This window comes from Rutilus rutilus, assembly GCF_951802725.1.
Source record: "Rutilus rutilus genome assembly, chromosome: 2".
Lineage (NCBI taxonomy): Eukaryota > Metazoa > Chordata > Actinopteri > Cypriniformes > Leuciscidae > Rutilus > Rutilus rutilus.
The window spans coordinates 1,732,029-1,758,571 of record NC_140210.1 but is presented as its reverse complement, the minus strand read 5'-3'; the positions used below and the strand labels follow the sequence as shown (position 1 = coordinate 1,758,571).

General features: G+C 35.8%; 1 protein-coding gene across 1 annotated transcript in view; it reads left to right on the top strand.

Annotated features, from left to right (window-relative positions):
- Positions 1 to 24,275, top strand: part of LOC311284516 (neural cell adhesion molecule 2) — a 282,772-nt gene extending 258,497 nt beyond the window's left edge. The window contains exons 13-17 of the mRNA XM_084399547.1: positions 1,759 to 1,878; positions 2,171 to 2,292; positions 7,556 to 7,730; positions 18,127 to 18,334; positions 22,323 to 24,275. Coding sequence (XP_084255673.1) covers positions 1,759 to 1,878; positions 2,171 to 2,292; positions 7,556 to 7,730; positions 18,127 to 18,334; positions 22,323 to 22,437 — 740 coding nt within the window. The 3' untranslated portion in view covers positions 22,438 to 24,275. The remainder of the gene's footprint in view (positions 1 to 1,758; positions 1,879 to 2,170; positions 2,293 to 7,555; positions 7,731 to 18,126; positions 18,335 to 22,322) is intronic.
- The last annotated feature ends 2,268 nt before the right edge of the window (positions 24,276 to 26,543 follow it).

Genomic DNA, 26,543 nt, shown 5'->3' with positions numbered 1-26,543 from the left:
GTTATCACAGCCATTTAATATTATTTATACACAATTCAAGTATTTAAAATGGTTTTGTATTTTTTAATATATCAGTATTTAATAATGTTAATAATAATAAGCTTTTATTTTATTTTTTTATTTAAGTTTTAGTCTTTGTTATGCGTTTATGCGTCATATTTTTAGTTGTTTTAATTTATGTTATTTCAGTTTTAGCTTTAGTAATTACATTTCAGCGTTAAACTTTCAAATTTCAGCTTGTTCACTTTTTTTTTAATTACGTCTTTCTTTGATTGTTCCTTTTACTTTATTTACTTGTCTTTTTTGTTTCTTTCTTTTTGTTCTGTTGCCTTTGGCTTGCTTAGTTGGGGATATTTAATTTAATTAATCAATCAACAATACAATTGATCAGCATTACCAAACGTGGACGTTTTCCACTAGAAACAAACATTGATGTATTATTTTAATTTAATACTGTGAAGCTGCTTTGATACAATCTGTATTGTGAAAAGCGCTATATAAATAAACTTGACTTGACTTATTTATTTATTTATTTACTTGCAACTTTTTTTCTTTTTTTCTTTACTTTTATTTTTTTTCTTTATGTCTTTGTTAACTTGTTTGTGTATTTATTTATTTACTTGTTTCTTTCTTCTTTCCTTCCATCCTTCCATCCATCCATCCTTCCTTCCTTCCTTCCTTCCTTCCTTCCTTCCTACCTTCTTTCCTTCCTTCTATCCTTCCTTCCTTCCTTCCTTCCTTCCTACCTTCTTTCCTTCCTTCTATCCTTCCTTCTTTCCTTCCTTCCTTCCTTCCTTCCTTCCTTCCTTCCTTCCTTCCTTCCTTCCTTCCTTCCTTCTTTCCTTCCTTCCTACCTTCTTTCCTTCCTTCTATCCTTCCTTCTATCCTTCCTTCTTTCCTTCCTTCCTTCTATCCTTCCTTCTTTCCTTCCTTCCTTCTTTCCTACCTTCTATCCTTCCTTCTTTCCTTCCTTCTTTCTTTCCTTCCTTCCTACCTTCCTTCCTTCCTTCTTTCCTTCCTTCCTTCCTTCCTTCTATCCTTCTATCCTTCCTTCTTTCCTTCCTTCCTTCCTACCTACCTTCCTTCCTTCCTTCTTTCCTTCCTTTCTTCCTTCTTTCCTTCCTTCCTTCCTGCCTTCTTTCTATCCTTCCTTCTTTCCTTCCTTCCTTCTTTCCTTCCTTCCTTCTTTCTTTCCTTCCTTCCTTCCTTCCTTCCTACCTACCTTCCTTCCTTCCTTCCTTCTATCCTTCCTTCTTTCCTTCCTTTCTTCCTTCTTTCCTTCCTTCCTTCCTTCCTTCTTTCCTTCCTTCTCTTCTCCTTTCCTTCCTTCCTTCCTTCTTTCCTTCCTTCCATCTATCCTTCCTTCTCTTCTCCTTTCCTTCCTTCCTTCCTTCTTTCCTTCCTTCTCTCCTCCTTTCCTTCCTTCCTTTCTTCCTTCTTTCCTTCCTTCCTTCCTTCTCTCCTCCTTTCCTTCCATCTATCCATCCTTCCTTCCTTCCTTCCTTCCTTCCTTCCTTCCTTCCTTCCTTCCTTCCTTCCTTCCTTCCTTCCTTCCTTCCTTCCTTCCTTCCTACCTACCTTCCTTCCTTCCTTCTATCCTTCCTTCTTTCCTTCCTTTCTTCCTTCTTTCCTTCCTTCCTTCCTTCCTTCCTTCCATCTATCCTTCCTTCTCTTCTCCTTTCCGTCCTTCCTTCCTTCCTCCCTTCTTTCTCTCCTTCCTTCTTTCCCTCTTCTCTCCTCCTTTCCTCCGTCTCTCAGCCACAGTAGTTCTGGCCAGTCTGGAGCCCAACACCACGTATGAGGTGCGAGTGGCGGCGGTCAATGGAAAGGGTCAGGGTGAATTCAGCCACACAGAATCCTTCCAGACGTTAGCCATCCGTGAGTACTTCATCATCAGTCTCTCTTCTGTTCATCCCTCCTCACTCAGATAGACGTATTTAAACTCCCATGCTGCTTTGGTTCAGTTGCTGTCGCCCCCCTCAAATTTTGAGAACAAGGACAATAAGACCTTGCACAGTGTGTAACTGCATCAGTCGTTCTCTGTAGATTGAAACGTTTTTTAAGCTCCTTCATCATTATAATGCTGTTTCTTCTAGTTTGCATGGATCTTTATAGTTTAAAGAAGCTGTCACGTCTTCACTTGTGTCTGCTTGTGTGTGTTTTCCTGCAGGCGAGCCGAGTCCTCCGACGGTTCACGGACAGAGAGGAGTCGGGAAAGCCTACAGACTCGGACTGATCAAACAGGACGACGGTGGGATGCCTATCGTCGAGTACATCGTGAAGTATAAAACGGTGGGTACGCTCAACAACATGAACGCTCATAATTTCTGTTTTTTAAACGTTTTTTCTTGGCTATCCGAACGTTAAATGTCGCAATATACTTAAAGTCCCCCTGTGGTGTAAATCCAGCTTTTAATGTTGTCTGTGTGGTGTTTTTAATATGCTTTAACATGTGAAAAATTCATAAGTCGACACCATTGCTGAGTATTTTCTCCTTAAAACTGCAGTGAACCAAAGACAGTCTCAAAAACACGCTTTGAAATCGCTGGTGTTTCTGACGTCACAAACTACCTTGTAACCAATCAGATCAACGTGTGATCGTCAACCAGTGGATCTCTGAGCTGAGGGAGTGAGTGAGTGGAGGCGGGGCTCATTTGCATATCCATAGAGTCGCATATACTAAATGAGGCAAGGGTGTCGAGTTACAAGTTACTTTAAGACATGAAGAATTGTTTTTTACAGGATAAACATTTAAATATGTAGTTTTGGTGATCAAAGATGAGTTTTAAGGGATACAAGTATTGACTAAAAGTGGGCCTTTAAAGCAAAATCAAAGAACGAACTGGTGTGACGTCATTTCAAACTAAATCTGGCCAAATTGAAGTTAGTTTCAGGAGTTCGAAACAGCTTTCAGGAAACGTTCGCTCTGGCTGTTAACCGTTGGTCCGTGGCGATGATGTAATAGGTAGAAACCCCGTCTTCTTTGACGTGGAATCAATGTCAATATCAATTTACTTATAAACTTAAGTTTATTAAACTAAAATATTTATTGTACTGAAAATATATATTTTTTTTTATAAAATCGGCAGTAATTCAATTTTTGCTTAATGTCACAATGCAAAAACTCTTAAAAATGCACAGATGGTGGAGGACAACACAGTAAATGCTGTAAATTAATTTTAACTATATTATACGGCGCTTATAGTCAACTAATGTAAAGATAGTGGCGCACGCTTTAGGCAGTTTATGCATGCATTCAAATCATTGTATATGCAAGTACATGTTGTGTTCTCTGTCTTCTTCTACAGTCAGGCTTCTTTTCAGGTAAAATGATATCATGCAACGGTTAGTCAGTTATAGTTTATATAAGCATAAGCATGCTTACAACCCGTATAATAACACTTGAAGGATGTTTGAAGGAAACCTTGGTGTTAGAGGTTCATTACTTCTATGTTGAGTTTGTACTGTACGATGGGAAACAGAATAGTCTGCATTTGCACACTGTCCTAATTCACTGAGCGTTAATCCGAGCTGATTGTAGAGAAATCCCGTCGCCTGGAGTCGTGTGGGTGGCTGAATCGGAAATGTTCTCGGGGAAGAATCCTGCTTTTCCTCCGTCCGGCGCACAGTGAGTCTGAACGCGCTCACGCTGTGGCCTCATTTGCTTAAAGAATACGGATGCGTGAGAGAGTGTGTGAGAGACGCTTTGAAGTCCTTCTCTCTCACATAAAGAAACTGCGGGGGGTGATTCGCCATGAGTTTTCCTCTCCGTCACGGATATAACGAACAAAAAGAGCCAAACTGAGCTCAATACACACATGCTCACAGTTACACCTACACAAACCTGCAGTTTTCTCCTAGTTTGGGGACTAAAACCCTGTTTTAGGACCATCAAGATGGAGACACTATTTATACAATCAAGCTAATTTATCCACATATCCTTGACATATTTTTTTGTGGGATTCACCCTCTTAGTAAATACTCACTGGGCCCTATTTTAACATGTATCAAAAGCGAAACGCAAGTAACTTTGTGGGCGGATCTCGCAAATCTAAAATGTGTTGGTGTGAAGTAGCTTCATTACTCATAGGTGTGGTTTGGGCGTAACGTGAAATAAACCAATCAGAGCGTCATCTCACATTCCCTTTAAGAGCAGGCGTGCTTGTTCCATGGCGGATTGCTATTATAACGGCGGATTTGCCAGGAGCGGTTCACAGCCGAGGAGACCGGCGTTCTCGTCAGGGCCGTAAAACACAGAGAAGTGACATTGGGGATGGAGAAACACACACAAATTAGCTTCGGTTAAACAGGCGTATAATCATTTGGGTAAATGTGTAAGCTAGATTTATGCCTATTTTTCACATCTTCATGGACACCACAATGATTTCCCTCATGTGGAATATTTTTCCTTGTAATTATGTATGGTTTTCTAAAAATGGAAACTGCTGCTTCTGTGTAGATGAGAGAAGTGTATGCGCGTTGTGCACACGCTACATTATGGCCAAGCATGCGCCCTTAAAATAGCATCTGAATAACATGCGCAACGCGCCAGTCTGACTTTAGACGAGGTTTCTCCTGGTCAGTGGCGGAATTGTTTTCTGAAACTGCAAAATAGCACCAGGGAACGTTTGCGCCGGAACACGCCTCCTCTTTCCGCTGAACCGCCCCCGGGAGCGCAAGTTCATTCCCTAATTTACCGACGTGCGTCTGTGGAGGGAAAAGTCCACTGTGCGCGGGTGCAAAATAGGAATGATACATGCGTCGCTGTACAAAGTCAATTGCATTGGGTGCAAGATAGGGCCCATAGTGTGTTTTCATGTTTTCCATCATCTCTAAATTACAGATGAAAGTGTCAGAAGGAAACATGGCTGGTGTATGTTTCTAGATCTTTTGAAGGCCATCTTGGTGAAATATGGGTGATATAAATGGATTTCAGCCACACCACAATGACTTCAATCTACTGCTGCTAGAAAGTGAACAATATACGTTTGACCTTAAAGGGGTGATGAACTGAGAAATCAAATTTTCCTTGAGCTATTGACATATAAGAGGTCATCCTACTATAAGAATATCCTGTGAGTTTCAGAACTGAAAACTTCCTTGTTAGTCCAATAAAAGCTTTTATTGACAGCAGGCACAGCGAACGGCGGGTTTTTCAAAGTGGGGATCTATGAGGTCAAAGGGCATCAAACCCCGCCTCCGCAGAAGAAGAGCAACGCCTACTTCAACACTGCCTGTTTAGCCCCGCCCACTGATTTGCGCATTACATGAAACTCATTATAATATGCAAAACTGCTATCCAATCATAGCAGTGGGTGTTTACTTCCAAGTCTTCAATGTGGCACGCCCATAAAAACCTCTTAACCCATGAAAGATAGGCTCAAATACCCTATTACTTATTCATTTATATGTTTTTGAATTTAAAAACCAAGCGAATGTCATAAGTTGACCTCAAAAAATTAAAAAAACAGTTCATGACCCCTTTAAATTCTGCTTTTCATCTGTGTTTAGTGTGTAATTTTGCTGTTTGAGCATTAAAAAGCGCCAGTTCTTCTCTATATGAGTGTCAGTGTTTCTGAACTCCCTGAAACGCCTCCATTGTAGTCTCCACACGTCACAATATTCCTCATTATAATAATTCATGCGCATAATAAAGGGGCGGGGCCTGGTTGAGTTAGTTAGTAGTGTGTTAAACTGGCGGTTATGGAAAGGGGCGGGACATTTCCCAAACACACTCGAAGCGCTCGACCAATCACAACACACTGCTCCAGCCGACCAATCAGAGCACAGTGTGCTTTTCAGAAGGAGGGGCTTCATAGAGACAGGAAGTAAACAGAGCGTTACTGACAGACTGGGAAGAGAGGAGCCGCAACAATGGAGAATATGAGGAGAATAATCAACATTCAAGTTCTAGTAGAGGCTAAAACAACATCAAGACTTTATGAAAGGGCATAATAGGTCCTCTTCATGTTCTTATTGTGAAAGACTCATCAGTGCACGTTATTCTAAACTAAGAAATACTGCTGTTTTGTGTAAACTTGCTTAACCCCTTAACTTTATTTTTTTCATCTGGAAAGTCCTCTTTTCATGATCCAGTCAATTCCCGATTAAAAACATCACGTCTCGCCCTTCATATGTGCCACATTATGGAAGTTTCATTTCAGGTTGACTAAAACACACAAAAGAGAAACTAAAGGACGCTATTATCTCCCTCAGCCAATGAAAATGCGTTTCCATCAATCACTTGACAAACTGCCGGTGTTTGTATGAGACTGAAGATCTCCAAAGCTTTACGGGAAGCGAAATCTCTTTAAAGTGCTTTACTAAAGTACTGAGTAAAAGCAGATTGGAGCGTCTGATTGTGGTTCCCGCAGACAGACGGCGACAAAAAAAACAAAAAACAGATGAACTGAAGAAGATCAAATATTTCCAGACAACAAACATATTAGATCACAGAGACGGTGAGGAAGGGTTTTCAGGAAGAGTCAGGATGAAACGGGATGGAGATGATTGGAAACGGCATCCAAACTTTCTGCCTTTATTGCTTCTTTAAATCTTTGTTCTTATTCTTATGCATTTTTTGCCCTATTTTATATTGTGTTTTTGATGCGGTCCGTCAGACTAGCGTGAAAAAGGTTCAGCCTTTCATTATTTATTTCTTTGTTCTGGAGATCCAAAAATGACCTAAAACAACATTGAAGCACCATAATAAAGTTCCACATCTACAAGTCTTCTGAAGCAGGGTTATTATCATAAATCATAAAACAAAACAAAACAAAAAAAGTATCAAAAAATGTAAACTTATTTTATTTCAGCATTTCAACATTTCTCATTTATGTTTAGTTTTAATAAAATACAAAAAAAACTAAAACCAATTAAACAAAAAGTACTATAAATACTATATAGATGTACTTAAAAAAAAAAAAAAAAAAAACACAACAAAATCACTAAAACTGTAACTAAAATGAAAGTGGGAACAGATATTAAATATATAATAGTATTATAATAAATTATTTAATTAATTAAAATCCTATGTATAAATACTTTTAATGTAAATATTTTAATTATATTTAATTTAATTAATTAATATAGCATTTTCCCCAGTACAGTAATGAGAAATTATATTATTTTTGAATTAAAAAAAAAATATTGAAAAATAAATTCAAATTAAAAATATAAATATAAATGCAAACTATAATAGTAAATCAATGATAATAAAAAAAATAAGTCGTGGCATGCTTTGTGTGAGGAACACACCCAAATTTGGGAATGACTTCAAAGTCATTTTATTAGTAAGAATCTAGAAAGTAAGACTGTTTCTTTGATGTTGAGGAGTAACGGTATGATAATAATAATAATATTGACGAGTAACAGTATGATAATAATAATACTGATGATGAGTAATCTGTATGAGTAACAGACATTAGGGAATGTTGTTTATTATTAGGGAACTGTAGATGTGTGTGTTGTGTATGTGTGAGTAACAGACCGGTGATGTCGATGTGTGTGTTGTGTGTGTGAGTAACAGACCGGTGATGTCGATGTGTGTGTGCAGGATAAAGAGGAGCAGTGGATGACGAAGCTGGTTCCCGGTATGAATGATTTCGCTCTTCTTCAGCCGCTTCAGTGGAACACGCGCTACAACGTGGAGATCACGGCGCGCAACGTCAAGGGCCTGTCGGAGCCCACCTTCTTCCAGTTCCTCATGCCACAGAAGCCCGACATCACAGGTATACACACACACTGATTAACCACATCACAGGTATACACACACGCTGATAATCCACATCACAGGTATACACACACACACACGCTGATTAACCACATCACAGGTATACACACTCACACTGATAATCCACATCACAGGTATACACACACACGCTGATAATCCACATCACAGGTATACACACACACCCTCGCTGGTTAACCACATCACAGGTACACACACACACACACACACACACCCTCGCTGATTAACCACATCACAGGTACACACACACACACACACCCTCGCTGATTAACCACATCACAGGTATACACACTCACACTGATAATCCACATCACAGGTATACACACACACGCTGATAATCCACATCACAGGTATACACACACACCCTCGCTGGTTAACCACATCACAGGTACACACACACACACACACACACACACCCTCGCTGATTAACCACATCACAGGTACACACACACACACACCCTCGCTGATTAACCACATCACAGGTACACACACCCTCGCTGGTTAACCACATCACAGGTACACACACACCCTCGCTGGTTAACCACATCACAGGTACATACACACACACACCCTCTGGGATTAACCACATCACAGGTACACACACACACACACCCTCGCTGATTAACCACATCACAGGTACACACACCCTCGCTGGTTAACCACATCACAGGTACACACACACCCTCGCTGGTTAACCACATCACAGGTACACACACACACACACCCTCGCTGATTAACCATGTGTTTTTAGGGGTGATTTCTGTCAAACTCTGAATCCGTTTGCTGTAATCTCCGAGAGTTCGGCTGCGTCCCACGTGGCCAAGTGCCCTAAACAGGCTCTGCTGTGAACTCTACATAGGGAGCGACCTTCTGATGACAACCAGTGTAACTGTAGTATTTATTCATATTTTGAATTAGTTTTTATTTTTATATTTTCCATTTTCATTAATTTTAAGCTTTAGCCATTTTTATTTTTTATTTTTTATATGAAGACATTATATTTAGTAAAACTAGATATAAATACAGTATATATATTTGTAATTCTTATTATCATCAATGGTGATTTTCTTTATCGTATCACAATGAATTATTTATTATTTATAAAAATTATTGTTTTTTAAATTAAAACAGTACAGCAAATACTTCTGTGTATAAATACATACTGTATTAATATTTAATGTAATTATTATTGTAATTTTCCCCATTACAGTAAGGAAAATGTAGGGACAAATGGTGATTCTCATTATTGTATTACAGTATTTTTACTTTTATCACCATAAATTGGGCAGTGAAGCAAATATGATCATTTATAAATACTTTACGATTTAAATATTGCATTCATATTTAATTTAATTAATTAAAATTGTAATTGTTTCCCTATTACCATAATGATAGTATTAGTATAGTATACCTTTATTATAGTATTTCATATTTTGAACACGTTTATATATATATATCATTTAAATTTTTGTTTTATTCATTTTAGTACTTAAACTAAATGAACATTTTAAATTTTGTTTTTTTATTTTATTTAAGTTAATCTTTGTTTTATTTCAGTGTTCTATTATTTAAAGAAGATCTATTATACCCCTTTTTCCAATATGTAATATAAGTCTTAGTTGTCCACAGAATGTGTGTATGAAGTTTCAGCTCAAATTATTAATTATATCATGCGCAAAATGCCCCTTTTTGAGTGGAAGCAAAAACATGTTTTCGTGTGTGTATCTTTAAATGCAAATGAGCTGCTTCTCCCCGCCCACATTCCCAGAAGAGGGCGGAGCCTTTACAGCTCATGCTTCAGATACTCAGAAACAGATACACTGTTACATTCGTCACAATGTATAGAAAACAGAACGGCTCATGTTTATTATTCATGAGGAACATAAAAAAGGAGGTGGTGGATTTTTTACCAATATAGAGTTGGTATACCATGTAAAACACCATGTAAAAGTGGATTTTGCATAATAAGTCCCCTTTGAATGATTATTATAGTTGCAGTTAACAATAACAACACTATCAGATCATGATGCTCTAATAAGCCTACACACGTGCATAAGTACATACAGTATGTGCTTTCCCATCACCTGCGGCGTACACACTGTAGTTTATGAACTTCAGCCTTGTGAGCAAACATGTTTTATTAAGGTCATGTGATGTGGAGAACTTTAAAGATCAAGAGTTTTCTCATCCGTATTCCTGATCTCAGCGGGAGATTGGCGTCAGATAAAAACAGAAATGTTAAAGTGAAGTCACGGTTCAGGAGTCCAGGCAGCGTGAGATGAGGCGCGCGTCCCAGAGCCGGCCCGGGCGGAAGATCAAATGCTGCGGTTTGATTCGCTGATGCCGTTTGAAGAGACGAACATGTCGACCTGAGCTTTACTCGCTTACTCTGACAAACTTATCCAGGCTTTGTGGGATATATTTCACATCAGAATCCAAAGAAAGCATGAAGACTTTATATTTTGCATGTCTGTTTTAGGACCGACAAAATGTTTTTAATTCTAATTATCATAAATGGTTATTTTCTTTATTCTATGACAGCACTTTGTTTTACTAAAATTATTGTATTTTAAATTAAAACACCATAAATTAGGCAGTGCAGCAAATACTACTATGTAAAAATACTTTCGTTTTTTACTTTAAATCAATTTAAGTATTGTATAAATATTATATTATATTATATTATATTATATTATATTATATTATATTATATTATATTATATTATATTATATTATATTATAGTAGTTCTTAACCAAGTTGTTCTAAGTGTCATGTGACGGCATTACAGCTTTATTTCATTACTGTATTTTTCTGATGTTCTGAGTGCAAAAAAAATTTACAAAAACACAACAAAATTACTAAAGCTTTAAATTGAAATGAAAATGGAAAATATTATAAATAAAAACATTTAAAATATGCACAAAAAATATTATAGTATCTCAATTATACTAAAATAACACTGGTTTGGACAGCGTCTTAACACCGTTTAAGTCACTTTGCTGTCTTCTGTTCAAAGATATGATATAAAAATGACGATACTCTATTAATTTCAAGTAGACAATGCAGAAATCTACTCATTTGAAAGATGATTTTAGTGTTTTTTTTTCTGAGACAAATCACCATTTTTAGCAAAACATTCGATCATCAAGAAGAATGTTTTACTACTTTTAAATATAAAGTTTCAAATGTAAATCACAGTTTTTAGTTGAGGATAGTAGAATGTGCTGCTAAAAAGTTTTGCTAATTTCAATCAATATTTAAACAATATGCATATTAACTCATTTGTATTCTGCCTGAATGTACACTGTAACAATTATTTTCCGAAATAGAGCGCAACAGTCGGTTCCGGAAGTAAAAATCCATTCATTTTCTCCATAGGGAAAATAACTTTTAACATTTTTAACATTTGAACCTATGCTACGAGGCTGTTAATCAATGTTATTTGCTTCTGTTGAAGCCGACAGCCCGCATTATTTCAGCTTATTTAAAAAAAAAAAAATGTTTAACAGCAGGAATTCATAGTGAAAAACTACATTACCCATGATGCTGTTCAGAAAATTCCACCAATCAGAATCAAATCGAGCAAACAACCTCATTAGCTCCGCCCACTCCCATTAGGCACTGCGAATGACTTAATCGAGTCAATCTCCATACACTCTCAAAATAATGTAATATTTTAATATATATGCATTTTTTGCAGTAATGTGCTTCATGGGATTTGTAGTTCTTTCCCTCACTAAAGACGTTCACAGTCTTTTTGTCCAAAAAGGGTTCATACACTCTTTTTTTATTGCATGAAAGTGTGTATTCCTGGTGAATACACTCAGTAGTCATCAGTCTGAGCCGACAGCAGGCGTTCCTGGAACGAATCGCTGGTTTCAGGTCATCAGACGCTCTGAAGGTCCTGATGGCGACTGTAAAACGCTGCGTGGGCATGAATATGATGATATGGACATTTAGCTCCATATATAATATTGTATCATCGTGATGCTTCACCCGGGACAGTCAGTTCAGTGGCGCTCGGGGACGTTTCTGTGAGTCATTTAGCGCTCTATTGGCAGATGATGTTAGTGAAGCTCAACGCCTACTATAATGTAGTGTACTATAATAGATGTTACAATATAATCTAGCAATATCGTTATATTAAAATAATAAAACAAATTATTAAACATGTATAATTTAAGTTTAACATGCATTATATGATATTTTATTATATTTTATTGTTACTGTATTTTTCTGACCCCATTGACAGTTTTTTATTCTTATTTTAAGCAAAAAAACCTCACTTATTTTTTTTAGAAAACAAGACTAAATATAATGTCATATTTATACACATATACATTAAATGTATAATTTAAGTTAGCATGCATTATATATGTATTATATTATAATACACAATATTATATTATATTGTTATTTTTCTGACCCTATTGGAAGGTTATTTTCTTGTTTTAAGCATAAAATCACTTAATTGTTATAATTTTTTCATTATATTATATTATATTGTTATTTTTCTGAGCCCATTGACAGTTTTATATTCTTATTTTAAGCATAAACTCACTTCATTTTGATCATCTTTTTTAGAAAACAAGACTAAATACCTGATGTCATCTTTATATACATATACATTAAACGTATCATTTAAGTTAACATGCATTATATTATATTATATTATATTATATTATATTATATTATATTATATTATATTATATTATATTATATTATATTATATTATATTATATTATATTGTTATTTTTGTGACCCCATTGGAAGGTTTTTTTCTTGTTTTAAGCATAAAACTCAATTAATTTTTATCGATTTTTCAGAAAATAAGACTTAATATCTTCAGTCGTTTTGCTTCTCCAGTGAATGTTTCTTGACTTTATGAATGTTTAGATATTTTTACTGGAAAAATAAGACACAAATACTGAGTACGATCTTTTTCTGGCTGTGTAAAAATACTGCCGTGAGCCGCTTTTCGCAGTAATTGTCTCGTTTGTGTCTGTTTTTATTTCTCATAGTGAATTTTACTTTTTAGTTAGTTTTACCTTTATTGTCATCGCATGGTATACAACGACATTTGACATCTCTCATAGAAAACAAACCGTATTCATCCATATAACCCACATATACCAAGTTAAAACAATAAAAACAATAAAAATAGCTTAAAGTGTCTCGTGCATGTTATTACAACAATATGGCATTCACGTCCGTTCACGATGATTGAGTCAGTGAAGGATAGAGAGGGAGAATAGAGACAGAGGGAATTCACTTCAGTCAGTTTCATCTTATAGTTTTAATTTGTTTTACACTTCATCATCAACAGGTTGTCAATCGAATCATATCATATTACTTCAGATACAGTACATCTACAAATATCAAGCATAATGAAACCTGTAATTCAGCTATTGATTAAAACGAAGAGACGAGCGACATCCTCCGATTTCCTTAAATACCAGCTAAATGAAAACTGAGTCATTCTGTTCACGCTGTCGATTAATTCAGGTGGTTAAACGTTATCATGACGTGAAGTTAAAGGGTAACTCTCGCCAAAATGCAACCTTTTTGTTAATCTACCCGAGGCACACTTTCGTGTAAAAGCATAATTAGAATGGAAACGCCACTTTTAAAGGGTTAGTTCACCCAAAAATGAAAATGATGTCATTAATGACTCACCCTCATGTCGTTCCAAGCCCGTAAGACCTCCGTTCATCTTCGGGAACACAGTTTAAGATATTTTAGCTTTAGTCCGAGAGCTTTCTGTCCCTCCATTGAAAATGTATGTACGGTATACTGTCCATGTCTGGAAAGGTAATAAAGACATCATCAAAGTGGTCCATGTGACATCAGTGGGTTAGTTAGAATTTTTTGAAGCATCGAAAATACATTTTGGTCCAAAAACTACGGTACTATACGGTTATCCGGACCACATGTGATGACCTACCCCAACCCCACCCCTAAACCTACCCGTCACTGGGGTTACGACCAACCAAGAGCGGTTGTGGTCACGTGTGGTCCGGATAACCGCATAGTACCAAAACCATAGACAGTATATAAACTGGACACAGCGACCCCATTGGATTCAACGGAGGCAACTGAAGTCAATTAGAAGCACTAACTTCCTGATGGTCGAGCATACTGCGCAGACTCACACTGAGCTTGACGACGTAGATGTGACGTGAGCAACCCGTCTGTCTTCTAGTAGCTGTGCCAAGAGAAATCTGAATCATTCCCTTCCGAAACTTGCAGAGACGGAGAGTGTGAGGAGGAGGTGTCCATGAGCTGGAGCAGGAGCAACTTTTGCTAAGTATTCTAAGTATTCAACTTTTGCTAAGTACACGTCCCCCCGATTGAGCGCGAGCTTCTCCTCATGTCCATACGGTAATCTCTCTACTGTGCGACAGAGAGTCGCGTGGTTATGACGCAATCGTTAGCCTATTTTTACAAAAACTGCTTCTACGGGGCCATAACGTAAGATACAATGTAATGGAGCCTTTTATACATTTTCGTGTTTCTTTAGAAATAAATAATGGACAAATGGAGTCTTTAAACGCCTCAGATGTAAAGTTATTCGCTGTCAAAGTGACGCCAAAATGAATGGGAGTCAATGGGATGCTAACAGCAGGTGATGGTCTGATAGCCAATGGCGGCGCCCGGGGAAGCTTCAACATAATATGAAACGCTGCCCCCCTGACCAAAACTACGACTTTATTCAGCATTGTATTCTCTTCCGGGTCTGTTGTCAATCTGCGTTCACGACTCCGCAGTGACGCTTGCTGACGTGTTATCTGGTGCACACCAGCAGCGTCTTACGTCGTGAACAGGCTTGGAACGACATGAGGGTGAGTCATTAATGACATCATTTTCAGTTTTGGGTGAACTAACCCTTTAAGTTTGACCTTATTTTCGTTTTAGGTTAAATTGCCTTGTGAATGGGAGTGAATGGGGTATAATTAGCATATGGAAACGCCACTTTTAAGTTTGACCGTATTTTCGTTTTAGGTTTTCGTTTTTCAGTTGCCTTGTGAATGGGAGTGAATGGGGCACTTCTATGATAGCATCAGTAAATAGCATTAGTAAACTCTGTGTACACAAACAATGTTCTCAGTGCTGGAGTTCATGTGTCGAGCCTCTGGTGATACTTCCAGCACAGTTTCATGTTGTGTCGAGCCTTCTTAGTGTTTTAAAAATAGAGATTTTTGATGCTATCATAGAAGTGCCCCATTCACTCCCATTCACAAGGCATTTAACCTAAAACGAAAATACGGTCAAACTTAAAAGTGTCGTTTCCATTCTAATTATGCTTTTAAACGAAAGTTTGACTCGGGTAGATTAACAAAAAGACCCTAGGTTGCGTTTTGGCGAGAGTTAGGCCTACCTTTTAACTTGAATATGTGCTGAGGTGAAGGTTTTGAAGCTGTGATTTATCCAGCTCTGCGTCTGATGCTCTGTGGCGATAAGAATCAATGAAACCCTCTGAAGACGTTCGCTCGACTCAAGGCTTCCCGTATTTAACCGTTTTCTTAATCAGTCGGTGCTTTAGGTGTCGTCCACGCATTAATAGACATTCATCAGATGTTCAGTCAGATGTGTTTACGCCGCGGGTCTGTCCACAAATCCATCCGTCAGACTCCTTTATGTTATGTGTGGATCTTTGATGCTTTCATCCATAACGCATCAAAACATCTTGAAGATGGACTGCAGAATCATGTCTTAAAAGCTTTGACTAACTTCAGATCGATACAGAAACATCACGTTTCTGAAGCTGTGATTACTGAGAAATCTTTTCAAAGGTTTGTGTTCTGTTCATCTACAGTAAGTGCAAGAGGAGAATAAAGAGCGTTCAGTTGTGTTAATTATCCTGTCATGGCCTCGAATTTCTCTTTACTATTGGATTATATCTTTTAACTGTCATGACTCTTTCAGATTGACTTTATATATATATATATATATATATATATATATATATATGTGTGTATGTATGTATGTATATATGAAGAGTTCAGATGCAAAAGCCTCTAAGTGCCATCTGACATTTTCTTCTAGAATGATCATTTTTATTAAGCTCGTATATTTAAGTTCAATAATTTCACTTAAATGGCGATGCAAATTACCTATTAATTGTCATTTAAGTGAAATTACTGAACTTAAATATACAAGCTTTATAAAAATGATCATTCTAGAAGAAAATGTCAGATGGCACTTAGAGGCTTTTGCATCTGAACTCTTCATATATATGTATATGTATATAATATAATTATGCACTTTTCATAAATGCGACTGTTTTTGACATTTGACCCCTTGCAAAAATACGAGACAACTATAGAAACTATCAATAGAAAACTATTTTAAAAAATCCATTTACTGAAATAAAGCTGAACTCAAATAAAATGTATATATTGCATGAAAACTTAAACTTAATAAAAATGTACTGAAATAAAAAATATTTTTATTTAATTTGAAGTACTACAATTACTTAAACTAAAATATAAAATAAGCTAAATATAAATACAAAAACTAAAACTAATAAAATGACAAAAGCACATAACAAAATTACTAAAATTGAAATGAAAATGAATACATAAAAATAAAATCTAATTTAAATTATTAATAAAAAATTTTTTTAAATATATAAATGATACTAAAAACACTGTTAATCTGTGAACTTTTATAGCTTTTATTTGTGTGATTTTTCAGAAATCTGATTAAATATAGAATAACATAAATGTTGCCAAAATACACTGACGAAATTGGTGGATTTACTTTGAAACGATTTTCCCTCATAAATTGCCAGTAAATTTCACAAATAATTACAAAGAAAGGACAAGTAACATTAAATTAAACAAAATGTTCTTGTTAAAAACGTATGCTGCAATAATCTTTGTCTAATTTACTTCAAAAATATTTTTTACAGTGTAGTAACAGAAAAAATCAGTGCACACTAATCTGAGACTGTTTTTGTGCATTCATTCTTGTTTTTTTATAGATAGATAAATAGAAATAACATGACAAAATTCACATTTAGAAGATATAAGCATTCAAAACTTAAAATCTCTCACTTCCGCCAATATGGATCAATGATTCTGATGATGACTCAGATTCTCATCAGATTTTCTGTCCAATCAAATGCTCTCTAGAATCTGAAGCTCCGCCCCCTACATTATAAACAGACGCTGAAGCCGCGGCTGAAATCGGTCACTTGTTCACACATCTACTGTTTCCTACATGATGAACGGCACATAGTGCACTATATAGGAGACAGGGAACGATTCAGACAGTGTAAATATGCTTTCCATCGGGGCGAGTGAAGTCTGGTTTCAGCTCCGGTCCAGAGACACGACACACAGAGCGGATCATGTGATCGAGTCCCACAGACCTGAGAACGCATCGGACACATTTGAGTTCTGCAGAATGCTGGATTTTAAAGTGATACTGAGGAGATTAAGAGGAGAAACGGGGAGAGATTAGGAGGAAACTACAGCTTTACTGGCCGATCTGTGATATAGACTAAATGCTATAGGCTATTTTTAAAAAGGGGGAGGAGCTTCTCGGTATGCCCCACCCCTTCTTCCTGTTTCAATTACGTCAACACACTGAATAATGCTGCGCGTTTCAAGGCACTTCAGGGGGGCGTTTAAATGGCTTATAAATCTCTAGTTATATTATATTATCATGATATATTTCATTGAGTCTTTTCGTCAACATGTTTTCTTTTGTATTTATGTTTCCTTTTGAATCTGATTGATTGTAGGCCTCATTGATCTGAACTTGTGCGCCTCCATTTTATTCTCCTCAAAAAAACTGACATGCACGAGTTCAGATCAATGAGGCCTACGATCAATCAGATACAAAACTAAATATAAATCATTTTCAATCATTTGCTGATTGAAAGAAAACAAGCTGATAAAAAAAAGATTGAACACAGCATAACAACTGCATGTTTTTGTCGGCCGGTCATTTTTGACCACAAGTGTAACAATGTGGAAATGAAAGATTTATCAAATTTCAAAAAAGAAAATCATCTCCAGGTCAAACTGAGAGTTTAAAGTCCCCCTGTGGTGTAAATCCAGCTTTTAATGTAGTTTATGTGTCTATGTGGTGTTTTTAATACGCTTTAAGACAAAGCATGTGTAAATTTATAAGTCGACACCATTGCTGAGTATTTCCTCCTTAAAACTGCAGTGAACCAAAGACAGTCTCAAAAACACGCTTTGAAATCGCTGGTGTTTCTGACGTCACAAACTACCTTGTAACCAATCAGATCAACGTGTGATCGTCAACCAGTGGATCTCTGAGCTGAGTGAGGGAGTGGAGGCTGGGCTCATTTGCATATTCATAGAGTTGAGTGTGTGTGTGTGTGTGTGTGTGTTCTCAGCAGATTCCCTGTTCAGCGGTCTGGGTCTCGGCGCTGTGGTCGGTCTCGGACTGGCGGCTCTTCTTCTTCTGCTGGTTCTGGTGGACGTCGGCTGCTTCTTCTTCAGACACTGCGGTCTCCTCATGTTCATCAGCCGCAAACTCTGCAGCAAGAAGACCACGACCAGCGGCAAGAGCAAAGAGCTGGAGGAGGGCAAAGCCGCTTACCTGTGAGTCACTCGCCCGTCCTCCACATCTCGAATCAAATTATGATTTATTTGATGTGTTTTAAAGTGTGTGTGTATTGTGGAGTGTGATGATTTCACATCTACAGTCAAACCAACATTCATTCAGACACCTTCAACATTTCTCACATTATCACAGTTTAGAAAATGGTAATGAAAGAAAATGGCAGAACTCAGAGTTATGAACTCAGTTGATATCTGACTGGTTTTGTCCGTCCTTCTGTTAGACTGTCTCACACATGAATTATGTTGAATATCTGTCAGCTGTTAAATTTAACTACACAATTAGATAATACCAGTTTAGCTCAACCAATCACCAAGCAATGCTTCATTGTGTTCAGTCTGTGTGTAAAAAGAGCATTAGAAATTAAAGAAAACACACTTCAGCAAAACATGATCAGCTCAAAGTGTCCCAATCATTTCTGCTCCCAATGTCACTGGTAGTCTCTGTATGAAGAGTTATTGGGTGTAATATGTCACAGTTTACTTTATTCTGCTCTCCTCACTTACAGAAATGAACTATAGTGTCCTGATCACACTAGTGAAACAATATCACACATGATATAATGTATCATTTTTGGTTTGACTGTATGTGAAACAAATTTAAAGCAAATTTAGGTTGTTTTTTCAGTCTCACAATGAAAACATCTCTGCCGTTTAAAGTAGTTTGAGGGAAATAAACAGAGGCGGACAGAGTACACGGCTTCATTACTTGAGTAAAAGTACAGATACCCCTTGCTAAATTTTACTCAAGTACAAGTAAAAGTACTACAGTCAGATGTCTACTTAAGTAAAAGTACTGAAGTACTTGTTTTTAAAAGTACTTGAGTATCAAGAGTACAAGAGTACATTTTCTAAATATTGCATTACTACTGCCACAGTGCTTACATTGGTAAACACAGCAAACACTTGAAGCGAAAACTATCATTAAATTGTTCAGATAATTGAAATAGTCTGGCGAGGTGGGTCCACGGGTTGGCACATTCCCGGGATGGACCTGCTGCGTCTTCATCCATTGTTTCGTCCATGGTTTCGTCTCTTATCTAAATCTGACCATGGAGTTGACTTTAGCAGAAAGCTGAAGGTGATTGCTGATAGGCTGTCCCAATCAGTGGCGCCTGCACAATCCAATCACGTTTGAGAGGGAACCAACAAATTGAGGGTTTCCGAGATTTTTCTTTTTTCCTTTTTTTTTTTTTTCAGAAGTAGCAATGGGTACTCACGGTTATGGATAGAAATGTAGCGGAGTAAAGAGTACAATATTTGCCTCTCAAATGTACTTGAGTAAAGTCATGAGTACTCCCCAAAAATTATACTCGAGTAAAGTACAGATCCCTCAAAATTGTACTTAAGTACTGTACTCAAGTAAATGTACTCCGTTACTGTCCGGCTCTGGAAATAAATACTTTTATTCAGCAAGAATGCATTAAACTGATCAAAAGTGACTTTTATAATGTTACAAAGGATTCTGTTTCAAATAAATGCTGTTTTTTTAGAACTTTCTGTTCATCAAAGAATTTTGGAAAATAAAATTGATCAGTTTAACAACTGGTTTCAACATTGATAATAATCATAAATGTTTCTTGAGCATCAAATCATCATATTAGAATGATTTGTGAAGGATCATGTGACACTGAAGACTGGAGTAATGATGCTGAAAATTCAGCTTTGATCACAGGATATAAATTACACTTTACTATATAAAATGCACATTAAAAACTTTTAATTTGAACTGTAATAATTTTTCGCTATTTTTACTGTATTTTTGATCAAATAAATGAACAGAAGAGACTTTAAAACACGTTTTAAGAGAGCAAGCCAACAAATGCTTTGCAATGCAGATTAACTGAGAACTGCTCAGATTAATACTCGTAATAAACTAAAACTCAAGCTGAGGTCAAAATATCACTGAAACTGTACAGAATCTCACTGAACGAGGTTAAAATGGTCACACAGTTGTTTGGTTGGGAAAACGTTTGAGCGACGACGTTGCCTTTGTGACTTAAGTGTTTGCAAGATCATTTCAATTATTTTATAATCATTTTAACTTTCACTGTAAAAATGAATACGCTATATCTACTCAATAAAATTGTGGCAACAGATTACAAGCAATATTATTAATTAAATGTAACGAATTAGAATTGAGTAATAATTAATCAAATTAATTCCTTTAAAGTTAACCATTTAAAATGAGTAAAATTTACAAATTGTTTTTTAAACAAAAATATCTGAATAACAGACAGACGTCAAAGATGAATTAAGAACTCTTTATTTTTTATTGCCAACATTGAAGACACCTGATGTTAACAAGCAGGATCACTGAAGGAGAAAACCGTAATTGTAAGTCACCATTATGATGATCAGTGTTTGTTTTAGTTGGGCTCTTGACCCTTACATCATTAACTTTAGATTTTGTTTGGCTGCTGTACCTGAGTTATAACAGCCAGATGATAAAGGTGAAAAGGTGATCTGATGGTGCTGGTTGTGTTTTAACATAATCATTATTTCACAATCATTTGACCTGAATCACTGAACTCATATAGAGCCCAATTTCTGAGTTAGGTTTACTTTATTAATTATAGCAGCACTGTCCTTGTACAGCATAACATTTCTAACTTTTACAATGTGATTTAATGTAATTCATTTTTACAGTGTATGTGAATATGATCATTCTCTGAATCTGATGATTGATGGAAACTGACAGTAATTATCTAATAATGAGGGTTGAATTTCAATTACTTCATATTTTCCCATTACTATTAAGCGCTGTTGATAATATGCACATATAGATCTGCTGGTTTAATAAGGTTCTGCTGTGTGAGTTCAGGAAACGATCAGCCCGATGGTTTAGTTTGGTCTAGCATTAGTCAGGCCTCATGAGTTCATTGGCTTCTGCTATTGATCTGTGTGCATTCAAGGAGCGTAAAGTCCAGCGCCAGTGGATTTACCGTCATCTGAAGTGTGTTGTGTCAGGTTTCTCAGCTGTTATTCCACACACACACAGCTAGTCCTCGTAGTGTGATGAGCATTGAGACAGAAGTCAAAATAAAACCTCTGGAGTTTGAGATTTAGATTCATCTTTCATTGCACGAAGAAGAAATGATACTAAAACGTGTCGAAACGGCTTTTAATAGACATGTAGACTTATTTCATAAGGCAGCATTACTCTTTTTTTCACATTTTTTTATTTCAAAATGTTATCATTTTGTCATTTATCATTTGTCATGGAGTTTTTTTTTTTTTTTTTTTACTTCAGCTTAAACTTATTTCACTTCACTTAGTTGCTATGGCAACATTGCTAGTTTTTGTTTGTTTTTAAAAAAATCTCAATATTTATATTTTACTTTTTACAAAAAATTGTACGAAAATTTATTTTTTAGCTGCTTTTGTCATTTTTTTGTTTAGTCTTTTTATATATATTTTAATTAGTTTTCATTTATTTTTATTTATTGTTCCTCTGCCACTTCCCTATTCTTATATATTTTATCTTATATATATATATCGTTATAGTTATCATATTTGCTGTGAACGGGCCTTAGCTATTAATCTGTGAGGTAGTTTAATAGTTATTGTTATAGTACTCGAATCGTTATAGTAATCGAATAGTAAATAGAATCAGAAATAACTCTATGGTTTGGGTCATTTTTATCATTAATTTCTCAAATAGTGTTTTGGTTTGACTTTATTTCGATAGTCCACTTTAGACATCCTACTACTAACTATAAGTAACTTTGCAACTACATGTCAACTTTCTCTCATTAGAGTATTAGTAGACTGTTGGGTTCGGGTTAGTAGAATAAGTTGACATGTAGTTGAAAAGATAGTCAGTAGAATATCTGAAGTTAGATGTTAGCAGTGTTTTTTTGTATCGCTGTGATAAGTTTGTCATGTGACTCTGCTAATGAGATGCACGACGTCATCAGGTGTGTGTGTGTGTGTGGTTAAACTGGAGTGTTTGCTCTTCTGACCGCAGAAAGCTCCCGCTGAAGGAGGAGAACGGGAAAGAGGTTCTGAAGCCGGATCTGATCGAGATTAAGGTCCACTCGGACAACAGCCTGCACACAAAACAGGGCGACAGCAAAGCGTAATGAGACCCGCCACAGACTGAGACCACAATCACACCACAAAAGAGAAAAGAAAAGAGAAGAAAAAAAAGAAAAGAAATGAATCTTCTTCACTAATGTAAATATGTTCAAAGATAAACAGAGTTTTTTTTGTGATAAATCTACTGTTGTTTCTATTCACGACGGCTCCAGCACTTCTGTTCGGTGGACGTTTCCATCTCGCTGTTTTGGAGGATCTCTCAGAAATGACCCGATTGGATAGCCGTGTCGAGTCCGATCTCTGCTCAGCGGGACGTCGTATTGTGGCAGAAACACTGCAACGAAATCAGGCTCTTCCTCAGTGTTTCTGTCTCGTTTTCCAGAACAAACATCTAAACATTCCTAAATCAAGATACACTTACTGGAGAAGCACCTTAAAACAGGGAGATGAAATATACATATATATATATACACTGTAAAGAAATAAAAATCTTGAAAAAAACTGTCAGTGACTGTCAGCTACGGCTGCCAAACAAAAAACGTAAAAATAAAGTAAAATATCCTAATTTAAATAAAGTGCAAAAATATTTCACTTATTTTACAGCTATTTCCTGAATTATTACGATCAAACACCTTCACTGTAAAAAAAAAACAAAAAAAACAAACATAAAAAACAGTCAAATGACTGTCAGCAATGCCTGCCATAAAGCCGTAAAATGAATGTAAAATATCATAATTTTAAATAGTCAAAAGACTATGTATATATATATATATATATATATACATTAGAGAGATATATCGGCCGATATATGCTCATATTTTATGTTATCGGCCTGATAAGAAAATTTGTCCGATATATTAAAGCCGATAAATAATGTATTATTTCCTTCAGCTGAGACACTTCAGATGCGACTGTTCAACATGATGGTTTTAAATTGCTTGAAATATGATTGGAATCACTTCAAATAAGGAAAATACAGTTATGTGCTGTGATATCGGCTTCATAAAATTATAATGAGAACAGCATAACTATGTTTTGGGACATGGCTTTTAATGGTGAAACTTTTGTTTTTGTAATCAGGCTCTCAAAAAGTGATTACAAATTTGGATTTCGACTTATCGGCCAATATATCGGTTATCGGCTTTGAAATATAAAGAATTATCGGTTATCGGTATCGGGCAAAATTTTCATATCGGTGCATCCCTAATATATATTTTTTTTTTTTTCTTGTTTTAAGCATAAATTATTTATTATATTCCATTCAGTGGACTCTTATTTTGTTTTTCTGTTCTGTTTCTATAGTTACCCATTAGTTTCACCTGTGTCTAGTTTAGTTGCCTCTGTTCAACCCCTGTATTTATAGCCCTGTGTTTCAGTTCTCCTTTATGCAAATATGGTTTTTGCATTATTATTATCGTCCAGTGACGGGAGAAACGAATCTTTTTGAAATTTGGAATCAATTGAACCAATTGCTTTGCAAGATGATTCACTGTTTCGAATCGTTTGAATCACCTGCAATGCAGCAAAAACATGCATAAAAACATCTAATACCGTTAAATATTAAGTGTCTTTATAATATGTGATATTTTATTGTCATTATATGTCTACAAATGTATAAAATTGATCTGAGATCAGGTAAAAATGATATAGCCAACACTTGAGACTGGTTCACGGGTTCACAGAGATCATAGAGGCGAACCAATGATATTTCAAAACATTTCGAAACATTTGTGACGCGACGAAGCCTCGTTTACTGAAATCACACGCTCCGAATCACTGGTTCAAAAACAAATGATTCGCAAAGGTTTCGAAGCTTAATGAAGTTTGTTTTGAAAAAATATATAAATGTTCGCAAATACACGCAAATATTTTTTTTTTTAGCAAACAAGACTTAAATATCTTCAGTCACTTTGCTTCTCTAGTAAATGTATCTTGATTTATGAATGTTTAGATGTTTATGCTGGAAAACAACACAGAAACACTGAGGAAAAACATCATTTTTATGCAGTGATTTCAGACTCTGGGTTTTGTCATCTAAATGTGTTCACGGCTTCATCGGTTTTTGGCTTTTTCGATGTTTTCGTAGGACTTTTCCCAGAATCCCAGTGGATTTCTCAACCTTTGGATTATTTTCCAGGCATGTCCTATGCGCTTTTGAGATGGCGCGTCTCATATATGTCAACGTTTTGAAGACGTCATCGGTTTGTATTTTCCATCTCGCTTCTCAAAAGAAAACCTGGCAAAACTTTGTAGTAAAGTGACTTTGTAGTTTCGATTTCCTCAACTGCCATGATGCCAGATGAAACGCTCTTCTTAATTTATGTTGAATAATTAATGTGTGAGTGTGTGTGTGAGAATGGCTTGACGTGTTCTGCACAAATACACTGCGAATGTTTGACCGACGCTAGTTGGATTGTACCTGCACTGAATGTGTGGCTCCAGACCTCAAGAGGGCGCTAGAGTTTCCAGGAAATATCTCAAACCAGATGTGCTGTTATTATTCAGGTAACTGTTGTAAACAGTTTATCATCCATCATGACAGTGACTAAGCTGAAAGAGATAACTGACTCTGTCGCCCCCTGGAGTCCGGCGTTATTTTACTTTACTATTTATTATTTAAATTAGTATTTATTAATATTTTGCTTTTGCTTTTATTTTTATATTTTCAGTTTTCACTTTAATCTTAGTTTAAGTTTTGTACATTTATTATGTGCTTTTTGTCAGTTTTATTACGGTTTTTTTTTCACTTTAACGAAATGTATTAATATTTTGAATTAGCCTCGGTTTTTATATTTTTGCAGTGTTTTGTAATTTTATCATGTGCTTTATAAATTGTTAATTGTCTTAATTACCAAACCAAAATGTATATTTTTAAAGTTTTTTTTAACTAACGATTTTCACATAATATTTGTTTTATTTCAGTTTAACAAAATTTGAATATATATTATCAGTTTTTATTTTAACGTTATTTTTTATTTTATTTTTTTGTAAATTCTATAATGTGCTTTTGTCTTTTTTTTTAGTTTTCGTATTTTTAGCTTTAATTTACTTTTATTTCAGTTTTAGTTTTAGTCGTTTTAGTACTTCATCTTAAACTATTTCTAATAAGTTTCTGTAAAATGTTTCATTTAATAATTTCAGCTTCATTCCAATTAACAATTATTAATAGTAAACAATAACAACATAAGAACACACGTTAGATCACATGATCTTCTGATGCACCTGTCAATCATTCGCGTCTGTATATTTGTGTAGCGTGTGATTCTGTCCGATGTTGTTTTGGATAAAGGCAACGTTTGCCACTTTAGTTCTTATATTTGATATATTTTACTATGGTTCACAGCTGTTTGTACATACATGAGTATGCTGTAATCTTACTGTATCATTGGGAATGAGGTGGAGTGAGTCTCGACTGAGGGTTTTCCAGCACGGGCATTATCGATCAAATCAGTTTTTGTAAAGTGTTTGTAAAGCCTGTATGATGTCAATGCTTATGGAGCTGCAAAAAAAACCTCCATTCATTCGTACCTCCACTTATTTTGCTCTGTAAGTGAAGTGTGTGATTCAAACTGAAGACATCCGAACCATCAGGACAGAAAACATCTGTTGCTACTCGAAGCATGAAAGTACAACATTATATTCTTTTCTGCAGGACTCATGTGGTGAAGCACGTGTGAAATATTTATTGCATTAAGCCAATAAAAAGAAATTACACCTTTTTTTTTCTTTTTTTTTTTTTTTGAGGTAAATCTGAAGGTTTAGTAATTAATCATGTTTCCAGCTGCTTCTCGCATCATTATTGAGTTTCAGTGAAAATCATTTTTCTTACTCAGATGTTCAGATACTCTATGCATAATCAGAAAAGACGTTTGCTCTGTTGTTCTGGGTGATTAAAGCTCCTTTGCTTTCGTGTGTCGCAGCAGGTCTTTAGTTAATGAAGAACTTCTGAATCCTGATCTCAACACGTGTTAACACTGTAATTTACCGCTGTAAATAAATGTGTACTAGTATAAAATGGTGCTTGTAAAACATTCTGTCAGCGTCGATTTATTTCCCACTGGAAAATGTGTGATCTTGTACAGCTGAACTTTTAAAGACCCTACAAGCTCATTTATTAAACATTTTATATATATATATATTTTTAAATATA